General features: G+C 38.4%; 1 protein-coding gene across 1 annotated transcript in view; it reads right to left on the bottom strand.

The window, feature by feature from the left end:
* DDX1 (DEAD-box helicase 1) overlaps positions 1-24,029 on the bottom strand; it is a 33,095-nt gene extending 9,066 nt beyond the window's left edge. The window contains exons 1-18 of the mRNA XM_019752071.2: positions 23,888-24,029; positions 21,160-21,211; positions 20,808-20,871; positions 19,787-19,816; positions 19,086-19,182; positions 17,217-17,264; positions 14,773-14,856; positions 14,453-14,536; positions 13,789-13,865; positions 13,214-13,286; positions 11,044-11,120; positions 10,804-10,918; positions 9,940-10,078; positions 7,682-7,742; positions 4,576-4,674; positions 3,651-3,740; positions 2,679-2,867; positions 1,981-2,032 (exon numbers count right to left, since the gene is read on the bottom strand). Of these exons, the coding sequence (XP_019607630.1) occupies positions 1,981-2,032; positions 2,679-2,867; positions 3,651-3,740; positions 4,576-4,674; positions 7,682-7,742; positions 9,940-10,078; positions 10,804-10,918; positions 11,044-11,120; positions 13,214-13,286; positions 13,789-13,865; positions 14,453-14,536; positions 14,773-14,856; positions 17,217-17,264; positions 19,086-19,182; positions 19,787-19,816; positions 20,808-20,871; positions 21,160-21,211; positions 23,888-23,903 (1,447 nt within the window). The 5' untranslated portion in view covers positions 23,904-24,029. The remainder of the gene's footprint in view (positions 1-1,980; positions 2,033-2,678; positions 2,868-3,650; positions 3,741-4,575; positions 4,675-7,681; positions 7,743-9,939; positions 10,079-10,803; positions 10,919-11,043; positions 11,121-13,213; positions 13,287-13,788; positions 13,866-14,452; positions 14,537-14,772; positions 14,857-17,216; positions 17,265-19,085; positions 19,183-19,786; positions 19,817-20,807; positions 20,872-21,159; positions 21,212-23,887) is intronic.
* Positions 24,030-24,428: the final 399 nt, after the last annotated feature.

Genomic DNA, 24,428 nt, shown 5'->3' with positions numbered 1-24,428 from the left:
TATTCAGTTATTTTAACCCTGTTAAAATGTAAGTAATGTACTTTCTAAATCAATCTAAACACCAGCAAGTTCATGCTTCCCTCTATGGAATAAAAACCATACATCTAACCTAGTTAGTAATTTCTTAGTCACCACCTTCCAAATCACTATTTTTCAATGTGAAACTAAATTTTAATTCTGTAACCAAAAATATTTCTAAGGTTTCTCTGGTCATCTTTAATTGTATTGTACAAGTAAACTAAACACAAGTTTTACAAGGAAAAATATATGAAGCAGTAAAAATTTTTATTTTATAAAATGCATTCCCAAACAGTGGAATGATGCGTTATTTTGAACCAGCAGTGTCTCTGCTCCTCTCTAACAATAGGGCTAGTTGGGCATACACCTTATAAATTTGGAGCTGCCCATAAAACTGAGTTCAAAGAAACTCTTTAATCAAGACTTCAGATAATTCACCTTCTAGATACTTACCAAAAACCTACCGCTGAATCTAACCATGAACCAAATGCTGCCTAACCCTTGTGAATGATCCACTTGAGACACCGGACATCAGACATGCAGCCTAATGAGTTTAATTAAGATTCGTCCAGGTTCTCTAAGCGCTGTCCTGTATCATGATGCATCTTCACGTATTTCTGAAACATTATGTACCTGAAACAACTGTTTCAGCTCTGCCTAGTAATAGCTTCATTGAATCAAGATCGAAAGTTAGGCTTTTTAAAAACTGGTAAATATTTAATGATACGGAGTTTCAGTTTGGGAAGATGCAAACATTCTGGAGAGAGTAGTGGTGATGGTTGCACAGTAGTAATGTACTTAATGCCATCGAACTGTACACTTAAAATGGTTAAACCCAACTTGATCTGAAGTGGGTAAGCCAGAGGACAGAGGCACGTGCAGATGAAAGGTGCTACTGGGAAAATGAACCATAAAGGATTAATCTTGTCCCAAAAGTCGTGGGCACTAACCGTTAAGCACATGGACTGTCCTGCCGGTCTTCACCTGGGGGCCTTGGTCCATGCTATTCAGTCTACGCTAACAGTGTGATCTACGGTAGGGCCTTGGGCCAATCAGCATCGGCTCCACCTCTGGAGCGACTGAAGGCCAACCATCTCCGAAACTCTTTATAGATACCCTCTTTCCACTCTGACCTTGCTGATCATCACAGTAACTGCATCGACCTGGCTTCTGAGGATTACGTTACGTCTCCTGGCCTGTGTGTGTAGGGGAGGTGGGCCATCCTAACATCCCCATTGCAATCAGTGAGCCCAGTTCTGAAACAGCATCTCCTACTGTCAATCTGGCCTCCAGAGGAGAGCCACACTAATTCTGGTACCCCCTTTCACCAGAGCCTTATTACCAGTATGGTAAATGGTGCATCCCCTAGGCCATTCCATGGAATATAATTGCCTGGTGGGTCTTCCAGGTTCACTTTCTATAGACACTCTAGCATGCTCACTTCTTTGAACTTTGTAATCCCTTGCTTTACTGCTTTCCATGGAAAAAAACAAAAGGTTAAAATGGTAAATTTTATGTTATGGATATTGATCCAAAAAAATCAAACTATTATATTTCTAGACCATTTCTGTATCTTTCACAAAGCTTCAGCTAAAGACCTTTTTCCTTTGTTCTCCAATTCCCTGATAAGAAGAACATGACATTTCTCCTGGAATTCAAGGCCAATGAAAAACCTCTCACCAGAGAAATCAGCTGGTTTCCGATGATCAATGAGAACTTTATAACCTAAAATATCTGTGATTTAGGTGCCAGGAGACTAACGTCTTAAATTCAGTGATTAATATTCCTCTAAGTTGACTGGTATCAGCTATCCCCCCATTTCTTTATTATTTTTGTTGCTTTTATTTTCAGATTTCTGTTCTAATTTTGTAGGTCACCTCAAATCCTTCATGAGAGTAAACAGGACATAAAGTCAATAAAACAAACCAATTTCAACACATTTTGTTGATACTTTTAACCTACCTGGACTGTTGGCACCAGGTCTTGTGTTATCTTTTGCATGTACTTCATCCGTCTACCAAAAGGAAAGGATAAAAAAGGCGTGAGGAATGGTTAAGTAATGATTCAGAACAGGTGCCATTTTTTTTTTTTTTTTGAGAGAGAATTGTATTTATCTTTAGGCAGCATTTATAATGTATAGGCAAAACTGTTCTTCAGATTCACAAAAACTCTTTATTAACTGAAGTCCTAAGGCTAACCCATTATAAATAATAAAAATGCAAAGACGGTTTTCAGAATATTGTGTCTTCACAATAAACATACCCTTATTATAATATACAAAGGTAAATCTAATAACAGTGGGGAAAATGACAAGATGGACACATGAAATTGATTTCAGGAAAATAAGGCACATCAAGAAGACACTAAAACACTACTAAAAATGGAAATCATTGCATCTGAAATTAGATCTCTATATATAGGTAATCCTATTTATAAAAAATTGTATCAAGGAAGATGATCACAAAAGCGACTTTACAGAGAGAGAATAAAAGACGAGTCCATCATTTATTCCGTGCCATAAAAGCCTACCCTTTTCCAGTGAATGTGCTGGGTGTCTTAGGTACGGTATCTGGTTGTTTTAAGCATCCCTAGGAGCCCGAGGTTAAGCTCGTTTAAAAATGCTTTACTATACGCAACTGTTAACATTATAAAGCACTTACTCTAATGTGGTTTTTTCCAAGCCTTTCCCAGAGTCTGTCAGTTTTGGGATTCACTGGAACAACCACATGGTGTACGGTGTCTGGAACGGAATCTTCTCCTTTTAAGTCAACCCATGTGGGGAAATGCATTATCTTCTCAGACAGTTTCTTTACATCAAAAGAATGCAAAGTAGCTGAGCAAACAATCACCTAAGAATAGAAAAATCAAAATTGAGATAAACTTTTATTTTATAGTAACAATAATCCTACCTATGAATACTGATGTGGGGCACAAAGTACACTAAGCCTGGAATCTAAAGACAAGTTCAAGCCTGACTGCAGCAATAACTATTGGTATGACTTGTCAGGTTAATCTCTCTCAGCTTTAGTCCCCTCACTGCCACAGAAATCATGCCATCTATTCCTCAAGGTCCTACAAAAACTAAGTAAGATGAAAAGGTTTTGAAGATCTAACATTATAAGCTTTAGATTTATCTTATATTTTTCTTATAAGTTTATAAGGAAACTTATAAACTTACCTAAACTATATTTATCCCCTTCTCTTAAAAGCCTCTACCTATTGAATTCTTTCTAAGAAGGATAAGAAAAAATAAGAGTAATATTTTAAGAAATTACTGAAGAAACAACTGTTTTTCCACAGGTTAAAATATTTTTTCTTTCAACTAGGAAACAGTACCCACAGTCTGGAATATAAACTTTAAATGCCCTGTAGAAAAAAAAAAACAAAACTAAGACTTTTTACTTAGTCTTCTGTAACACCTAAGTAATTTCCTCAAATTCCCTTCTTTATTTCTAAAAACAGCTTTTAAGCCTGTTTCCTTTGTGTGCACTATTTAATCAAGTGTTGAAGAAAATGTTTTATAATCAGGAAACACTAAAACAAGATGTAAATTACTGTAAGACAAAAAAAATTAAACATTAATACATAATGATTATTTACATGTATTTTAAGATGCATTAGTCATTTTATACCTGAAGTCTTTTCCCATCAGAGGTAATCTGAGGAATCTGACTGTGAATCCTATTTATAAAATCAGAGTAACCTTGAGAAAGAAGCCCATCCTGCATGAAAAGCAAAGAACAGCATACGTTTTTAAATCAGTACCCAAATCTTTCTTTTCTAAAACAAATGTAAAATGTAAGCTATGGAAACTAATTCATACACATACACATCCCAAAATTTCCTAAATGATTATTTTCTATTGGATATTTAGAAACAAGTTATAAATTCAACTTTAAATCCCACGTGACTAAAACATGAAAAAGTTGACAATAAGCAATCCAAAAACCATGCTCCAGTATTCTAGCATGAATACAAGCGTTAACAGCTCCTATCACGTCGTTAAGCATATAATTTCAATATAGAAAACGGAAACAAAAACCTGTGCTAAAAAACAACTTCAATCCATCTTGAAAATCATTTGGCAGTATGTCTCAAGCGCATTACACACAATAATGTCTTTTCATGCAGCTCACATTTTGCAATTATGATATAAAGGAGTAATTTCTAATGTGCAAAAATATGTACAAACAAAAATAACTATTTAGAAAGAAAACCAAACCTACATATCTCGTAACAAGAGTAGTTAAATAAACCATGAAGTATCTATATAAGAGGCCATCAGACGGCCTTTAAAATTATTTACAAACAATGACATGAAACACTTATAATACATTTAAAAAAGATTTCCTGGATTCTTCAAAGCTTGATTTCAACTACATAAAATAATATTTACATAAATATAAGGAGTGGATGAAAATATACCAAACTGGGGACAATGATTATCTCTAGGTTCGGATTATGACTGAAATGTATTTCTAATTCATCATTTTACCTATTTTATCTTGAAAAATATAAGCAAACTCTTTGAAAAAGTGTAAGTAAATTTCAACATACAGCTTCATCCAGGACCAGGAATCTAACTTGGGATAAGTTCAGCTTTCCAGTTGACACCAAATCGTCTAGTCTTCCTGGAGTGCCAACTACTATATCTACCTGAAAAACACCAAGAGAAGCACCTGATGAAAACCAAAGAACTATTATAATCACCTTAAAGTACCAACCAATGAGAGTCTACATATAATAAAACCACACATACTGAAGTAGTCACAGTCAACTCTAAATCTGCAAAAAAGGAGATACAGATAATGCCATGTTATCAAACTTTATTTGGTTTGAGATTACTATGAAGAATTTGGCAACTGAGTTTGACATCCTTAACTGTTACATGCAGTCTAATATATAAAACTTGTATTTTTCAAGTGAAAATCAGATGAATTTATAGAAACTCTGAAATTAAACCAGGATTCAAATCCCAGTTCTACCACTACCCAGCTGTGTGACCTCAACTTATTTATACTCTTTTCTAGATTCAGTTTTCTTCTTTGGAAAGGAGTAATACCTTCTGCTTTGCAAGATGGTTGTGATAATTGAGAGATGAGATATGTAAATCATGTGATGCCTAGTGTATCACCTAGTGTGTTAGGTGTTCAAACTGGGATTCAAATGTGAGAAAAGATCTAAATCAAATAAAAACAAGTTTTACTTAACTTTTTATCATAACATTTTCAAACATACACTAGGCAATAGTATGATAAACCACCATGCCAGTGCAATTAACATTTTCCATTCTCCCCCCACAAAACTTTTAATCAAACCCATAGGTATGTGAAGTAAGCTCCACCCAGGAGGTGTAACATCTTGGGCAAGTTCCTTAATATTCAGCACGAGCCCTTCTCCTAATCTGTAAAACTGGACAAGAGTGCTATTGTGAGAACTGAGTAAGAAAATGTATGGAAGGCATTTTGCACAGTATGTGGCCCAATTCTAGAAAGCAGTCAATAAAGGTTATGTATTTTTAAAGTACATATGTGGATGTATGTGTGTGAACACAAATAAGGGTTTTATATAAAATCATTCAATGAATTAGACAGTTCAAAACTTCTACTCTCTATCAGTAGGCATGAAAAATCACTCTTATTTGTTTTTTCCACGCTAGACTAAAACGTAACTGTCTCCTAACAAATGCATTCCACTAGCCTCATTACCTTACTATCTTACCCTTTGAAAAAGTGGAAAAGTGTGCTGAACGAACTTTCAATTTGATCCAATACATTTTTATTCCCATGAAAAATAAGACACTTCTGAAGCTACGGTTTCATTTGTATTGGTAACTACAAGCAAGTCTCAGTTCAACCTAGAGAACATTGTCTGACAACGCGAAGATAAAATCGGTTCAATGTATTGAGAACCCACTATGTGCCAAGCAGTGTGGCAGGTGCTGCACAGAGTGGAGAAAATATCACTCTGATTCTACGTGTAATATCTTTACTACAGGGTTCTAACCCACTGTGTGAGTTTCCTCCCTCCTCCATTTCAGTACCGTGTTTCCCCCAAAATAAGACCTAGCTGGATAATCAGCTCTAATCCATCTTTTGGAGCAGATATAAGACCTGGTCTTATTTTACTATAAGTAATATAATACAATATAATACAATACCGAGTCTTACATTACTTTTTGCTCCAAAAGACGCATTAGAGCTGATGGTCGAGGCTAGGTCTTATTTTCAGGGAAACACAGTAGGTGAAGTGAGTATGAACACATACAAGGTCTCTCAGGTTTAAAGAGAACAAAATCAGTTCATTTGGAAAAGCCTGAGAGATAACCCTGTACGACTTGTGTTAACAGCACCCACTACGCCATCAGGGCCCTACGCACCAGGTGCACAATGCTGCAACTTGAAAAGACTCAAAGAATTCAATACTTCTACTCTCTCACTCTGAATCTGACTTCTGTCCCAGTGTAAGATGTAACACAGGCTAAGGCTGAGCCAGGAGGTGGTGGGAGGTAACAGACATACTGGAGAAGGCAAGGTGGAAAGATGAGCAGAAAGAGATCACATGAAGTCCCCAAAGGATAATGAAATTGAATCCTGCCAAGAAAGCTATGGAGTAACTAACACTGTCTGGACTCTGGCACTGGCTTCAGCCAGTACCCAACTTTAGGTATGACTGATGAAAGCAGATCCAATTCCCGAAAAGTTCTATAGCTGGAAAACATGAGTTAAGAAACTTAGCTTACGGGAAAAATGTATTGGGTTTAAGGAACCAAGACTGGGAATGAACGTATTGAATCTCTCTTACAACCGTTAAAATACAACACTAGGTAAGAACATATTAAAGTGATACTCTATCTTAAAGAAGTATTAACAAGTACAGAAACGTGATTTCTTGCTCTGATTACACCACAGCAGGTCAAATCGAAATCATCAGCATAAAATTTCGTTTGATGGGGCACCAGTGGCACTGGCAGGAGGACACGTTTACACTCCGAGACTCACTACCAGGTGGTTTAGACTGAATGGTAAAATATTTCGAGAAGGAAATGAAGGGAAATTTGTAAGGAAAAGGTTATTTCACACAAATAAATTATTTTTAAAGTCCCACCTGTGTTTGGCTTCACAGAATTGATGAGCAGTTAAGAATTTCTCAAACTTCTCCCCTAATAATGAAGACCAGTCTTAGCTTTGTCCTTCATAACTGCACGCCTGGGCACAGCCTTTAAGACTTGCCCTTAAACACAGGTGAACTCACCTCCCTCTTACTGGAAGCACACCCTACCTCCTGCCAAGACTTCTATCCTTCTCTGCAATCCATTTCATCTCCATTTTCAGTCTTAACTCCAGTTCTTTTTTAATTATCCTCAAAAGAAATGACTCTTAATTCATGAAAGCAAGAATAAAGGAAATTCTCAGGTGCTCAAAAGTAATAAAAAAAAAAAAAAGTGCATGCTGGAATTTTGCTTGAGGGGTTTGGAAGAGACTACTGTTCTGTATACGTTTGGGAAAAGAAAAGGCATACTTGAAAGATGTCTGAATAAATATATACTTTTTTACTATGTTTTAATATCAGCCTTCTTTGATTTTTCTTGAAGAATTAACACTATATTGCCAAAATGACCACCCATAATGTTACATTTTTAAAAATTAAAAGTACAACTTACCCCATTATCTAAAACAGAGAGCTGATCCCGTGCTGCAACACCTCCAATTATCAGAAGCTCCCTGAAATACAAGAATAATAATGTATAAAAATATTAAAGTATGCTTTACTGTTTGACTTACATCCATTTCTTTTAGGTGGTAATTAAAGTTAAGTAACTAAGAAAGAATCTGCAAGAAAAGTCTGGATTAGGATGGAAACAAAGCACTTCATTTTCAGCAGCCACATAAATGCTAAAGCAGGGGGAAGCAACTGACGAGAATGTGAAAGCATGGAACATAGCAAACATCAGCCCTCATCTACTATACTTCCATATTAGGATAATTCCAGGTGCTCCAAAATCTTGTTTCAATCTACCTTTTCAGACATATGTGGTTACATGGATATAAAATATCTCTGAAATAATATATAAACATCAATTTTTAAAAGTTGTCTGTCTCTGGGTAGAATAACTAAAAACTGGGGACCGGGGTGAATGGAAACTTACTTTTCTTAGAATATCCTTTTGTGTTGTTTAAATTTTTATCATTCCAAATACTTCAAAAAAATGTTTAGGTTAAAAAAGATTCCCTTATGTCAAGACAATTCAACATTCAATGGGGGGAAAATAGTCTATTCAGCAAATGGTTCTAGAAAAAAAGGACATACATATGCGAAAGTCTGAAGTTACACCTCTCCTTTATACTATACACAAAAATTATGAATTATCAAAATGAATCACAGCCCTAAAAATATGAAACTCTTAAAAGAAAACATAGGAGTAAATTTTCATGACCTTGGATTAGGCAGTCTCCTCACACACACAAAAAAAACATAATCTGGGCTTCATTAACATTAAAAAATTGTATTTCAATGGACATTATCAAGAGAGTGAAAAGCCAGCCCAGAGAATGGGAGAAAATATTTGCAAATCATAAATCTAATGTTACACATCCATGTAGCTAAACAGTAAAAAGACCAATCACCCCACTGAGTCTGCACAGAACTTACGCATGGCCAACAAGCACATGAAAACATGCTCAACATCCCTATCGGATCCTCGAGGCATTTTATCCCCGTTTCGTTGTTTCTCTCCCCTCCACACTATCTCCATACTTAATCCTACGAAAACAAAGATTAATTCTCATTGTTATATCCCTGACCCCTAGCCTAATGTCACACATAGTAGGTATTCAAATAGTTACCGGATGAGTGACGTGCATCAACAAAATCAGGAGTTATTGTATTAAAAAGTGTTATTAAGTATAATTTATCCCTGAAGAAGGGTTACTTGTAAGAAAGGTCAATATTAGAAAGATGGGCCTGTGTGACGCCAATCATTCAAAGTTCCTGAAATTAGATGGTCGTCATGGCTGCACAACACGGTAGCTTTACTAACAACCACTGAAACCTATACTTTAAATAGTGAATTTTATGATGTGTGAATTTGTTTTAATAAAAACCATTAAAGTAAAATTAACAAAAATCAAGTGGCAAATCAACTGACAAGGAGGTTTACTTCCATGCTAAGGCCTTCCTCAAATTACTCAAAGGGATTGCTCCTGATCAAGAAGTTCCCCAGGTTCCCGTAACTGTGGTCTCCCTCTAAGGATAGGAAGAGCCTTCTAAACAGCAACCAGTCCGAGCACTCAAATGAAGAAGGTCACCCCTGGGAGACAGGCTGGAACCAACCCTGCCATGTTAATAAATTTACCAACATGCTAGAAATAGAGTAACAATACATTGTCTACACAAATGAAGTGATGAATCTAACTGAATGAAATGCTCCCTTTGAAACATTAATTTTTAGGTGTGGCAGACGGCTCAGTTGGTTAGAATGCGAGGTCTTAACAACATGGTTGCCAGTTCCATTCCCACATGGATGGTGGGTGGCGCCCTGGCAGCTAGACTTGAAGGACAACGACTGGACTGGAGCTGACGGGTCCTGGAAAAAAACTGTCCCCCAATATTCCCCAATGAAAAACTAAAAGAAAAACAAAACATTAATTTTTACTGATACTATTTTGCAAACCGTGACTCTTCATGGAGGAACACAGAAAACAAGATCTCAATTTCTTTTTTTTTTAAATCAAACTTACCACTTAAAACAGTTTTATATAGAAACTAACTGCTACTATCTATCGAAGTTAAACATATTCACACACGTCTGTGTATATATACACACTGAATTTCTACCTCATTTTTTTCTACCTTCCTCTTCCTCTAAAACACCTCAAAACCTAAAGACAGCAGACAATTGAGCACAAAAGGAAGCTTTACCTTAATTTAGGATTATCGACATATTTCTTAAACTGCTTGACGTTATTCAAAGTCTGTTCAGCTAACTCTCGGGAGGGCTCGATAATGAGAGCTTTGGGGGCATTGGGGAGAAACTTGGTCTGTGCCACCTGCGCGTTACCTTAAGAGAATACAACAGATTAGAACAAATTCCAATCTCCCTTCAAAGTACCTTTGTTTGTAAAACAGGAGCGCAAAAATTCCTATCAAAATTTTCAATGACAATTGTCAAAAAGTATAGGAGATAGTCAAATAAAACAAAATCCTGCTAAGGTTCCTAAAAGGAACTAAGGTTTTTTAAAAACTACTTGCAATAACTGCAGTTGATATCTATGTTTCGTGATGAAGTCAACTAAGTTAGGAGATGTACTTACTTCCAATAACTGAAATCGATCAGGCAGTGCAACGGATACAAGCATGAGCTCTGGACTCAGCTCTGCCACGTACTTGCTCTGTGACCCTAGGCAGGTTACGTCAAGTCCCTACTCCCCACGTGCTGGCTGTAACATGGGAGGAGTACCACCTTCCAGGCTTGTTGTGAAGGTTAAATAATCCGTGTAAAGCACGGAACACAGTGCTGTGGCACTTAATAAGCACGTGTTATAAATAATAAATAACTTCATCATCATCATCATCGTCACTGGGATCCCCACAATGCCTACACAGAAACCAAATACCTAGAGACTGTGAATTAAGTTTTGAAGCTGTTTTGACTAATGTGTTAAATAAAGATGTGTGACTAAACCAGCAAGGGGAGTGCATGTAACTGACTCATTAAGAGACGCCTTACTTCCTGGGGTTTCCACCCCATCCCAGCCCTGAAATCCTTCCCCTCAGATCCAATACCTGTGTGCTGCGATTTGACAATGTAACTATCCGGTGCCTTGGAAAGAGCAACGAAACCATCTTTTGGTGGAAACTTAAATTCTTCTTCACCAAAGTTAAATTTTAGTTCAGCATTCTAGCGTGGAATAAAGGAGAAAATGAAAATTCTTAATCTAATAACAAACTAGCCAATACAAAAGAACGCAGATCAAAGTAGCTTATAATCACAGCAAAATTTTTTCTAACTAGATTCTTAATTACCTTTAAAACACAGGCAGGAAAGAGGGCTTGGTTCTTCATATGTGGTGGTATTTCAAACGCCAGACCAAGGTCTTTTCCTTAAAAATGAAAAAAAAAAAAAAAAGTGAGAGAAATAAACCGAAACTTCCAAATGCTCACACCATCGACCTACCAACGGGCCTGCTTTCATGCTTTTCCTCACGTTACCATGGGTAAATCATGCCGCGTAACGCCGACCTCTTCACGTTTTCACTCGATCCTGAAACTGTCCCTGCTCCCCCTCTACATTTTTAATTATTTCCTTCCTACTGGATCACTTCCATTACACACTTCAACTAGACACTCCATGGCGTACAAATGTACTGTAATAGCTCCCGTACTAAAATACAGATTAACTTCCTTGAACCCACGTGTTCCATTTATCGTTTTTCTCCTCCCTTCTGTAGTGAAACTCCCTGATTTCCATTCTCACTGAGTCCACTTCATTTCATTCCTTTCTCTACTGACCTCATTCCCCACCACGCTCCCCGTACTCATCCCTCACTCCACTCAAACCCTCTGTCAAGCTCATTGCCAGACCCAGTGTTTACAGCTCACTCATCTTTCCAGACCAGACTCATCAGCAGCACTGGACACAATCTGATTGTTCCCTTCTCCTTCAAATACTTCCTGCACCTGGACTGCAGGACCTCAGTCTTTCTTCTTTCTCCTCCTCCTGGCTTTCTTCCTCCTTCTGCGGATTCTCCTCGATTTGCTGCCTTCTAACTGTCAGAATACCCCAGGCCTCGGAGCCCTCCTATCCCAGACCCCAGGCCTCAGAGCCCTCCTATCCCAGACCCCAGGCCTCATAGCCCTCCTATCCCAGACCCCCGGCCTCGGAGCCCTCCTATCCCAGACCCCAGGCCTCGGAGCCCTCCTATCCCAGATCCCAGGCCTCAGAGCCCTCCTATCCCAGACCCCAGGCCTCAGAGCCCTCCTATCCCAGACCCCAGGCCTCGGAGCCCTCCTATCCCAGACCCCCGGCCTCGGAGCCCTCCTATCCCAGACCCCAGGCCTCGGAGCCCTCCTATCCCAGATCCCCGGCCTCGGAGCCCTCCTATCCCAGACCCCAGGCCTCAGAGCCCTCCTATCCCAGACCCCAGGCCTCAGAGCCCTCCTATCCCAGACCCCAGGCCTCAGAGCCCTCCTATCCCAGACCCCAGGCCTCAGAGCCCTCCTATCCCAGACCCCAGGCCTCAGAGCCCTCCTATCCCAGACCCACTCTCCCGAGGTGGTGTCATCTAGTCCTATGGCTTTAATGATCATCAACAGGCCAACGACTCCCAACGATACATCTCCAATCCTGATCCCACCGCTGAACTCCTGACTTGCACATTTAACTACATACTTGATTTCACCACTTGGAAGTCTAGTAAGTGTCTCAAACTTGGTATGCCCCTAATAGAACTCCTAGTATCCAACTGGCCCCTGCCTACTGCCATCAGTCAGTTTATTTTCAACCCAGAAGCCACAATGTTTCTATTAAACTCGACAGATGATACAAATTCTCTTCTCAAAACCCTACTAGCTTCCAATCTCACTCAAAATAAAGAATTTCTATCTCAGGCCACGAAGCCCTACATGGCCTGGACTCTCTACCTCACCAATCTAACGCTCTACCACCTTCCTCCATGCTTGGCGTGCTCCAGCCCCACTGGCCTCCTCCCTATTACTCAAGCTCCCCAAGCACGCTTTCATCTTGGGGCCCTCTGCCTGAAATACTCTTCCAACATATCTGCATGGCCCACCACCCACCACATTCCGATTTCTACTCAAATGTCAGCTTATCAGAAAAGCCTTTTCTGACCATCCTGTATACAACGGCACACCCCCAAACTGCCATCACTCCTCATTCCCTTACTCTGATTTACACTCTCTTTCAGCACACCTGTCCCCACCTACCACAGTATCTGTCTGTCTCTCCTCACCAGTAGGTAAGCCCCACAAAAATAAACATGTTTGTCTACTCCATTTTCTGCCGACTCTCCAGCACCTACCAGGGTGCCTGGCACATAGCAGATGCTCAATAAGTATGTTCACAAGAAAGGGAGGGAGGGAGCGGCATTGAAGAAGAGGGTGAGGGAATTTTTAAAAATCACAAACATTGGGTTACACATATCTTCTCTAATAAGATGATCCACAGAAAGCTTACCATTTTTGGAGAATTTGATATGCCCTTTATCTATATCCAGGTAACATCCAATGGTATCATGCATAGTGAATTCCTAGAAAACCAGAAAGTCAAGTGCTGATAATAGAAAGCAATATCATAAAGTTAAAAGTTCAAACACAGCTGCATCAAAAGCATACGTTAGTGTTTCAATATAATTCCCTAAAGTTCTACTGTACGTGTTAGAAATGCCTATTATAGCATTTTGTATATAATAGTAGAATCATCTCACAGGCTTTTTAGAATCAACATGACTTTAGATTCACCAGAACAAGTATATTTAGATTCATTATGATTAAGAAATGAGAATAACATACATATTAAAGTCAAAGACAAACCCAAAATGGGGTAAAAACAGAACAGAAAGTAATATAGTTTGGAGGAGCTAAATAAATTGTGTAACATTTCTTCACTGAAGTCCAAATCTGACCTGTGGAAAACATTCACAAAATCCATCTGAATTTGAGAATCATTTCTACACCCTCAGTCACGTCATGAGTGATCAAGTATGCAAGAAAACTTACTAATGCTACGATTAAGTCAATAATACAACTTACCTCTCCATAATTATCAAACTGTTTATTATGGGATTTCTTTCCTGTTCCACCAAAGCCAAACCCAAACTTGTCCGTACCTAGATTTAAAAAGTATTTTGTTAATGTGGTAAGAGTAAATATAAAATTCAAATTAAAAAATATGAAACTAAGTGGCAGCCGGTTAGCTCAGTTGGTTAGAGCGCAGTGCTCTTAACAACAAGGTTGCCGGTTCGATCCCCACATGGGCCACTGTGAGCTGCGCCCGCTCCTACTAGATTGAAACAACTACTTGACTTGGAGCTGATGGGTCCTGGAAAAACACATTTAAATAAACAAAAGTTACAAAAAAAAAAAGAAACTACAAGCCCATAAAGGAAGTTTACAAATTTACAGTAACTTAGAGCATCTAGGCAGTGCTGTCTGGTGCGTACTTGCGCACGCCAACTGGACTCTGACTGCCCTCGTAGCCTTAACCTATTCCTCCTGATTTTATATGGTGATATATTTTTTTGGTGCTTCAAATTTTTTTTGGAATGGGCTGGGGTGTAGGTAAATATTTGATTTCTATGTCTCTAAAATACAAACTTTGTATGGTTAAGTTTATTATTTTGCTCCCTATTGTAATAAAATGTTAACAATCCACAAATATAAATTACTCAATTCAGTTTATTTTAGAAAGGCTTACCTAGATCTAAGGAAGCCTGCATGGAAGACCAGCCAACTCTGCATAAGCCTTGGTCGTGACAGGATACTTCATAGTAGTGTTTCCCTACAAGGGCAAAATACTTTAAGATCTATAAAAATCACACACACTGATTCATTTACCACGTAGTCACTTTCCCATTGTTTCTGAATTACAATTGGTATGATCCAAATGAAGAATTGTAGGTCTTTTTGTAACATGAAAAATCTTTTCAGGTCGCTGATTTAAAGCTATTTGAAGAACGTTCCTGCTGTAATACATGACCGCAGAAGCTTACACAAGTGCCAATGATGTTTGCGCACCTTTCGTTACTCCTTTGGTAGCCCGACAGCCATGCCATTCCTTCATTTCTCTGCTTTGACAGCAAAGACCATCTGAGCCAATGGCTGCATTTGAGAAAAACACAGAAAACCGCATCAGTACAGAGACATAAATCATGCATTCTGAAATGAGTATTGTTCAGTCTCACTAATAAGGTAATTCTTTCACTTGTTGCAATGTGCCAGAGCCTGAGACGTGCTGATTCCTGAGTGACAGCGATATCTTCCCCATCAGTAATGAATTGCCCTTGTTCTTCCCTTGGAGGGCCTCAGCTATGCTGGGGACTTGTTTCTGTACTGTCATGTGTTCAATGGGACAAGATTTTACTGCAGTATGTCTAGAAAGCAATCAAAAGAGCACCTAATCTGACTTGCACTAATAGTAGCTGAATCACCAACACAAGTGTGTTTGGACAACTAGTCTGTAGTCTTTTAAAGAAATGGATACCCAAGGATGATGCAGCACCCACTCATCAATACTTGTTGCTCTGATTTCATGCTTAAATTAGAGCTTGAGCAAATACTATACTTAAAAAAAAAAGCAGGAACTGCCTCTCACTTGTTCCTCAATCCATGGGTCCAGAAACCATAAAGGAAAAGCAGGAAAAAGCACAAATAAATAAACCTGTAGTTACTTGCTAGTTTTAGGACTCTAAAAGATGAAGGCCTATGTTATAAATTACAGTCAGTCACGGTGCTCACTGGTGCTTGTCAGCTTTAAGTAAAGCATTTGGCTTTTGTCTGTACTGCAAAGAAACTAAAACTTCTGTCCTGGTTCATACTTGCAACTCAGATTAAAGCACCTGAATGTACAACAAACTTTAAAAAAGCACCTCATCACACATTTCACTTCCCTTACTTAAAATTAATTACTTATTCAAAGTATAAATCTTACTCATAAGGGTACTACATTATGTGAAACTTTGAACTTTGTAAAACATTCTCTAGCAATGGTAAATCCTTAAAATTTTTATACTTAAAATTCTTTATGCATGTACACAGATATAAACTTTATTATAAATTAGATATCATATGGTGGAGAGTGGCAGTCTGGGGTTTTCTTGTTTGTTTTGGACATGATTTCTCATGCCCATTCTACATTTCCCTGCATCCTGCTTTTCTCCTTCAGTACCTGTTGAAAATTCCTGCAAGTCAACTCTGTTCCTGACACGTGATCACTCACGACAAATCTAGAAAGTACTGACTCATTCTTGTAATGGCCTAACAGTCCTTGGCTACACCTCGTCTTTGTTAATCATTCTCTTAGCAATAGTATTCACTTTGCTGGCAGTTTTTATAATTACAAACAATGCTGCATCAAGAAGGTTTGTATGTGTATCCTTGCACACTGGCACTTTCATTCCAATGGGCTAGACCTTCCAGGAATATATACATATACATGTACATATACATACACACACATATATATATATATACATGTACATATATGTGTACATATATATATATATATATATATATAGAGAGAGAGAGAGAGAGAGACAGAGAGACAGAGATTTTAACAGGTAATGCCAAAAGGCTTTCTAGAAAGATAATAATTCGTAAGCTGGTTATCACTCTTTTGGATTCTTGCCCATCAGATGGGTATAAAGCAACATCTCACTGTAACTTTAATTTCCATTTCTCTGCTTCCTGTAACCATGACTTCTGCATGTTTATTACAGCCATTTGGAGTGGCTCTTTCGTGAAATTCCTTTCATGTTCTTTGCCCATTTTGCTTATTGGCTGTTTATTTTTCTTATGAAAACAGGTAACACTTTATCTGCTATCTACATAAGGACCACTTTTCACTTGATAAGAATTCTTTATCTTTCATCAATGTTGCAAGTATTCTTTCTGTATTTATTTTTCGTCTATTGACTTTTTCCTGTGTTCTTTTCTATTTTTTTAAATTTTATACAAATATACCTAATTATTTTCTTCTACAATTTCTGAGTTACCTATTTGAGTTAGGAAAATTTCCCCATCCCTAAACTATAAATATAGTTTTCTACATTTAATGTGATATATATATATATATGTATATGTATATATATCTTATATCTTAGCTACGTAGAGAAATTGTTTCTAATTATGAGATAAGTCAGTTTAGTATTGCTCCAGATAGATCATTAATCGTGCCAGTACCCTTACTGAATAAATTATTCTTTATCCCACTAAAATGAAATAAAATTTTTTTCTACATATCACCTTTACATATATACTGGGATCGATTTCCATCATATTCCATTAACTTATTTGTCTATTCCTATGTCAGTACTAAATGGTTAAATTAGAGTGACTATATTCTAATACTATATTCTAAATCTTCACTTATTGTTCTCTTTCATAATTTTCTTAATATCCCCAGATATTATTAAAAACAAGTTTCTGAATTACAAATGAGCTGCTAAAATCTATCCACTTACCAAAAGCCGATCCTCTGTCATATGGGTTCATCTGCCATTTGTTGAGCACTAAACAAATTAAAATAAGAAAAGTTACCCCAAACATATGAAATTAAAAACACTCAAAAATAAAGCAAATAGTTCGTATTTTATATGATAACTTAATTCCTTCAAATTCAATATGGTTTCACACATTGTTTGGAACGTCCAAGTAAAAGTGGTTTTATTAGAGGCAACACTGAATTTGGAAACTGAAACATGTGAAAGATGACAAACACTGGCCCGCCTGGGGCTACAGCCTTTCTCCGCAATGGCTTCAGTGCCCTTCGCGTTAGGTGGCACTGATCTTTGTCTTAACTCTGTGGGCACTGCTAAATTGAGTGCTGGAAACTAAACACGCTAACTTCAATCATAATGAAAATAACTGACCAACATATCAAGGTCTAATTATCATTTTATCATAATTTAAAGAAAAGCATCTCCTTTATCTTAAACAATTCAATAACACATTCAAAAGTCATATTTTTTCTCCTTACCTTTATGGGATCAGCATTTTCCTTTTCTAAAACCTCTTAATGGTATATGGATAACCAAAGAATCCTAATAGCTATAGAGAACTCTCCATGTTTTCAAGCCTGACTTCCCACTCAAGGTAGAAATCTTTTCTAGATTATTTCTGGTCAAACGATATCTATCATCTGCTTAAACACTTTGAATGATGGAGAAGTAACTTTCTCTTGAGGTTCTCTCTCCCACTGTTGGCTCAATCTAGCTACTTGGAAGTACATAAGTTAAAGAGAAACTTTCATCTGGGTTATTTCTAATTAGTCCTGGTCCTACTTTCTAGAACAATTATTTTCTCTCAAGTTCCCTTCAATGATTTAACAACTTTCTCTCTTACTTGTGTCTCCATGTTTAAATATCCAGTTTCTTTATTCCTCATAGGATATGACTTTTGGAACCACTGCCATTCTGGTTACTCTCCTCTGGAAGCAGTCTCTTTTATAAACCATTCATAAATAACGCTTTATAGTTGTTACAAGTTCTGAAACTATTTTTGAATAGGCCAACAGTCTAAGTAGTTAATATCTACTATGTAACTGACAATTCAATTACAAATGAGTTCATTCTTTGAAGTATGTAACATTGTTACTTTCAAAGTACTGAGAAGAAAATGTTGATATTCCAAGTTCACTCCACTTAAGCTTGCAATTTTGTCACAATCCTGCTTTGTATTATGAAACAAAAGACTTAAAATATGGAATACATTTTGTTAAAACAAAACCATACACTACTCAAGACAGAATGGGATTCAAATCATTTAATCCAAGCAATACAATTTAAAGATGAGGAAACTGATGTAAGATTGTTCATGGCACAGACAGGACCAAAAACCCTAGTAAAGGACCAATCTCCATGTAGATAGGACTAAAAATAAAAAACTGATTTGAAAATTTATACTTTACATTTTAACTTCTTGGGCTCCTCCTTTCTTATGTTAAAGGAAAATGTACGCCTCTCTGCCCTGGGAAAGGCATCTTTCCCACCATCATGAGTTTTTACCCCATCAATTATTTATAAAATAGTGTAAAACACTGTACTAATTTACTTTAGTATTAGGCACAAAAAGTTATCAAGTTAATAAAAATATTAAATAACTAAATATAAGTTCCCAAATCCTAGTGTTTCTCAAATGTGCACTATTAGTATTTTAGGAGGGATAATCTTTCACTGTTCATGCCCTTCATGACATTTAGCATCCCTGTTTCCAGTGCACCAAATGCCAATACCACCCCGAGATATTCACAATAAAAATGCACATTCAAATCTTACATCTGTAAATTCAAAGGATGAGAATTACTAATTTATGCAAAAGAAAAGTATTAATACCTGAAGCACCAGTTTTAATTGTTGTTTTTCCTTTTTTGCCTTCCTGCTGGTCTTTCAGAGTTTCATAAACGATTTGGATAACTGGAATACTGAAAGCCTACAAAAGAAACAACAGGTCTCTATATTTGCATTCAGATATTAATGACAATTTAATAATCAAATACAAATTACAAAAGTTATTTATGCACTTTAAATAATTACATATATTCCAGATTGCTGCTCCAATTTCATTTGCCCAAACACAAAATACCAGTAAGGTAACAAGAGAGTGACTGAACAAAGGAAACAGGAGCCAGCTAACAGGCCAAAACCATAAAGAATGGGGTTCTGCAGCATGAACCTGAACTAAAGAGGAAAAATACCATTCAGCCTGACAAACTGATTCCCCAATTTAGGGCAACCTCTCTTTGCAACCTCTTTATTACTAGAGCCACTGCATTAAAATTCAGAAGTGACTATAAATACTAGACACTGCAGCTATTTCTCCAACACCAATTTAAAACTGTATTCTTAAAAGTCATACTCCTATAGATGTTATTTCAGAATTAGCTGGCAACAAAAATTTCATTCTCAGTGGTAAGCAATTAATTCTTTACATTTTGGAGGAGGCTGTTTTATGAAAATATTTCAAAGTAAAAACTACTGTTCAAAGTTGTTTTAAAAATCAACTATTACAAAGTCAATTTAAGTTTATTACTTACACCAGTTTTTCCACTTCCTGTTTCTGCAGCCTAAACGGAAAAAAAAAGTTAATTTCTGAGTTTAGTTTGTCAATTAGGTCAAATTAACGTGATACTGTGTAGAAATCTTTAACACTTGACTGGCTCTATTTTCACAGCGTTTCTGGATTACTCAGGTTTCCTTAGTCAATGCCACCTACTGACAGTCTTGTCACTTCTCTCCCATTTCCTCAAAAATCTGTTTTCCCCTTCTTTTTCCCATTGCTACTATTCAAATCTAAAGCCTCATTACATATTCTAATCTAGAGTATTACAAAAGTATCCCAACAGTATCTAGTCTCTCAGAACTATACTATAAGCTGATACTAAATTGGTCTTCATAAAAACACAATTCTAACCATGTAATATATCCCTACTTAAAAGTTTCCAATGAGCCCCACTGCAACACATACCAATTCTTTAACACACCACTTGAGAAAGAGCTCAAATAACCTGACCCACTACATATTCACCATTGACCCCAAGTTACACCCCATCAGACACATATATTTTATGCTTCCATCAGATTGAATGACTCCGGGATCACATTCTACATTCTCCTCCCCAGTTTTTGTTGAGGCGCTCTCTACCTAGAGATCATTCCTCTTTCATCTTCCCTTATCCAAAATCTACTTCCTCCAAGCAGACCCCCTATGGTCCCTCATCCAGGAGGATAACTAGACCCACACTTGAATCCTGTTCTACTCTGCATCCCTTACAGGGGTGCCACACTCTCTCTTCTATGACATTAATCTGTGTACATCTCACCGTGCTACTGGGTTTAAGCTCCTCAAGGACAAAAACTGCACCTTACTCACCTGTGTGTTCCCCATAACTTCTACCTAATACTTTGAGTACAGTACATGTATGATAAATGTCTGTGAATAAAATTAATTTGGCAAAAATGTCATTTTTAAGCCTATGGACTTCTTAAAGGAGTTTATAAACAGCCCCAGAATTGTGAACCCCCAGCTCCCAACCACCTCACCAAATTTAAACATACCATAAGTACATCACCTCCTCCTAGGATCAATGGGATAGATTCAGCCTGGATATCAGTTGGCAGACTAAAAGAATCATATTTTGAAGAATTTCAGTTGGTTAAAAAAAAAAAAATCACCTAAGCTAACTAAGGCATGTTAAACTATAAACCCAAAAGCGAATTTTATTTGGTAAATACTACCAATCTTTTTTAGCTAGAAATATACCAAAGTTTAAAAAGGAAACTCTCTATAGAGAATGACAAGAAAAACTGAACTTCACTTACCCAACTAGACCAAAAAATACTTGATAAAATAACTGTTTAAATTATAAAGCATCATTGTCACAGGTACTTTTCAGCTTTGTGTACTTACAGCCAATCCATCTCTTCCACAGCTTGTGCAATCTCAGGCATAACACCCATCTCTGAAAATAAAAATTAATTTAAAAAAAACTACACACATTAAACTTAAATCATATTGCTCTTAAAATTACTGTTCATGTAACAGAGAACAGGCTTTGAAGAATAGTTGTTATATAGCACCTCTTGTGCGGCACTGTTGAAAGTTAAGTTTTAGAGAAAGACTTGAGTTCAGATCCAAGCTCTCACTTACTAGCAGTGTTACCTTGGGCAAGCTATAAACCATTTTTCTCTACACAAAATGAGGCTAATATTACCTACCTTACAGGGATATAGGAAGGTTACAGATAATACGTAATACATTTGGCATGTAGTTGTCACTTAATACATAGTAGCCACCAGTGTTTCCTTCCTCTGACTAATGAAAAATCTGCCAGAGTTAGAGAGAAGGTTCTAGACCAGCATCTTGGTTGTTTTATCTAGAGATAATGTGGAATTCATGTGCCTTGGCTATTCAAGAACTCTGTGAACACCCTCAGGGATCTGAGAAAAGTGAGCAGGCAAGTGGAGACAGCCACATTTATGGGCAGCCGTAACGCAAACTCCGCTTAACTGAAAAGAGAGCCAGTGGTGAAAACTTGAGTACTTGGAAATGTAAGCTGAAGAACTACTCTGTTCTTAGTTCACATATTTAAATAATTCTACTTCAAAACCAGTCGTAAAGGAATAGATTGGATATTTCTGATTGGATTTTCACATTTTTATCATTTCACAAATGAACTATAGAGGGTTGTTAAGTATGTAGTTAATTGGATTACATAAATCTCCTTTCCAAAGAAGTGATTTTTTAAGTCTGCATTTATTAAAAAAAGCAGCTTTCATTATTACAACAAAAGTATGTATTCCTATTTTAAAAAATTACAATACTCTAATATTCACAAGCCCAGAAATAACCAACTTGGGAATTTTGTATTTCTGGTTAATTGAGAAAAGGCATAAAATAAAACTACAAATTGGATATATCCATTGCAAAGTAGTTTTTTCTTGGCATCAGGTGAGAATCATACTAGCAATACACTAAAATTTTATATAGTAAACGAGTTAATGTAAACATTGATGGCATGTGAAAGTATAAAAATCTTTTTCAAAAAGGAAAGCTCTTCTACCTCTAAATCTCCACAGGAAAATCCACAGATGGAAAAACTAATCAAGATCTAATGTATATCCAAGCACACCTTTCTAAATATTGTCCCTATTAGTGTCTAGCTGATTCTCTCCTAAAATGCAGAAGCTGATTCTCTCTCCTAAAATGCAAACTGCTTGTACAAAGGGAGTGATGGTGTTAAATACGCTGCTTACAGGATACTGTACTGCAATTTGAAGCTGCCTGAGAAACTGTTAAATTGCAAGCAGAAACCACAGACTGCTTTAAGCAAATTCCAGACAACTTCTTATTCCACTCTGGTCATGTTCTCTGCATGTCTGTCTTGAAACTACGGTATGCGTTCTTCAACATTTTTAACACTTACGGAAAAACATTGGCATATTCATGTCCTTTAATTCTACTCTTGTCTTTATTTCATATCACAGACTCTTCTGGTTCTTTACGCTAACATTCCTGAAATATTTGCATGACTTCCAAGGAAGTGAACCTACAAAATGACAACCCGGAACTGCCCTACACACTTTGACTCTAAAATCTTGTTTTAGGAGACAGCTGGGAAAAGAAAATTAGCTATTACTCTGAGTAACTGGCCCTCGCCTCCTATTATGAGATGCAACAACAATCAGAAATCCTCTCTCATGACGAAAATTTTGGAATTCCTAATGTTCTTACGGGAGAAAAATGCAAAAGCATACTACTATGTTACAACATCTTAAGTCATCTTAACAGGTGGAGAGCATTACAAGATAGTAGGCCTGAATTGATACATTAACTGCTACATAAATGTATCATATTTAGTGTACATAAAACTTACTGCCGCTTCCGAAAAAGGTGGATGTATAAAGGAAGGATGGTAACGGAAGAAGGGAAAAACAACTGTTGGTTTACATTCCTGTTTGGAATAATGGAGGCTCTCACACAGCAGGTAAAGGATATTTTTAAAAATTTATGCTGGGGTCGCGTGTATGAGAATGGAAACGCTTTCCCAGTAGCGTCAGCATTTAACGTTAATGTGGACATCGTTTGTTGCTGATGAACAAGAAATACCAGGTCTATGCCTGGGGCTATTGTTTTTGGAAGGGCCTGAAAAACACTGGACGGCGGCAGGACGGTCATTTCCCCAACTGCGCCCTCCCCGCGCCCTGCGGCGCGCCCGCCGGGACAAGTCCCTTCCGACGCGGGCAGAACAAGGCTCCCGAGCACCGGGGCGCCGAGCGACACGCAGGAGGCCTGGGGTCGCAGAACAGCCAGAGCGATGCCATCGCACCGACTTAGCAGCCGCGGGGCCCCGGGCAGGACAGCCAAGTGCCGAGTGGCAGACGAGAAAGACAAGCGGGGAGGCGGCCCGGCCGCCGCTGCAGGGAAGGCGCTGACCCCGACGCTGAGCGCGCGGACCGGGCCTCTCGGAGCCGCCCCTGGTGCCTCGCAGCGCGGGGACGCAGGCGGACCGCCGTGGACAGCGCCCTCCTGCACCGCCTGGCACCTGTCCGCCCCCATCCCACAGCCTCCCCCAAGCTGCCCGTGGGCCGAGACGTGGAGCGAACCGCCCGCACCAGCCCCAACTCTGCAAACGCACCGGAAAAGGCCGCCATCTTCGTCCGTCCTCCGCGGCGGGGCCCGCACTCCCTCCCTCGGCTTTGACACGCGGCGCCGTGGCAGCGCGAGCTTCCGGCGCTCGGCCTGCGGCTTTCCAAGTCCGGGCAGCGACCCAGCCCCGGGACAATGGTTCCGGTGGAAGAAATGACCGCCCCCCCCCCCCGCCCCCCTCCCGGCCGCCGGAACGCGGGCTCAGTTCCTGGGGTCTTTGCCACAACCGGTCATCATTAGACGTAACTAATAGTTGCCACTTGTTTAGAGCTATGTGTCATCAGGGCCACTTTTCCAAATGGAAGCAGATGTTCTGTGGAGGGTCACGCAATGGCCCAGGATGATCTCACAGCAGAATGTGCCCTCTCCTACCTCCCTCACCACCACCACCACCACCACCACCACCACCACCACCACCACCACCACCACCACCACCACCACCACCACCACCACCACCTCTCAGAGATAAGCAGGGCTTTGTATTGTGTGAATAACCTGGAGAGAATGTACTGAACTCATTGCCTAGAAAA

This window comes from Rhinolophus sinicus, linkage group LG05, assembly GCF_036562045.2.
Source record: "Rhinolophus sinicus isolate RSC01 linkage group LG05, ASM3656204v1, whole genome shotgun sequence".
NCBI classification, from domain to species: domain Eukaryota; kingdom Metazoa; phylum Chordata; class Mammalia; order Chiroptera; family Rhinolophidae; genus Rhinolophus; species Rhinolophus sinicus.
The sequence above is the reverse complement of the archived record's forward strand: the minus strand, read 5'-3'. Positions and strand labels throughout refer to the sequence as shown.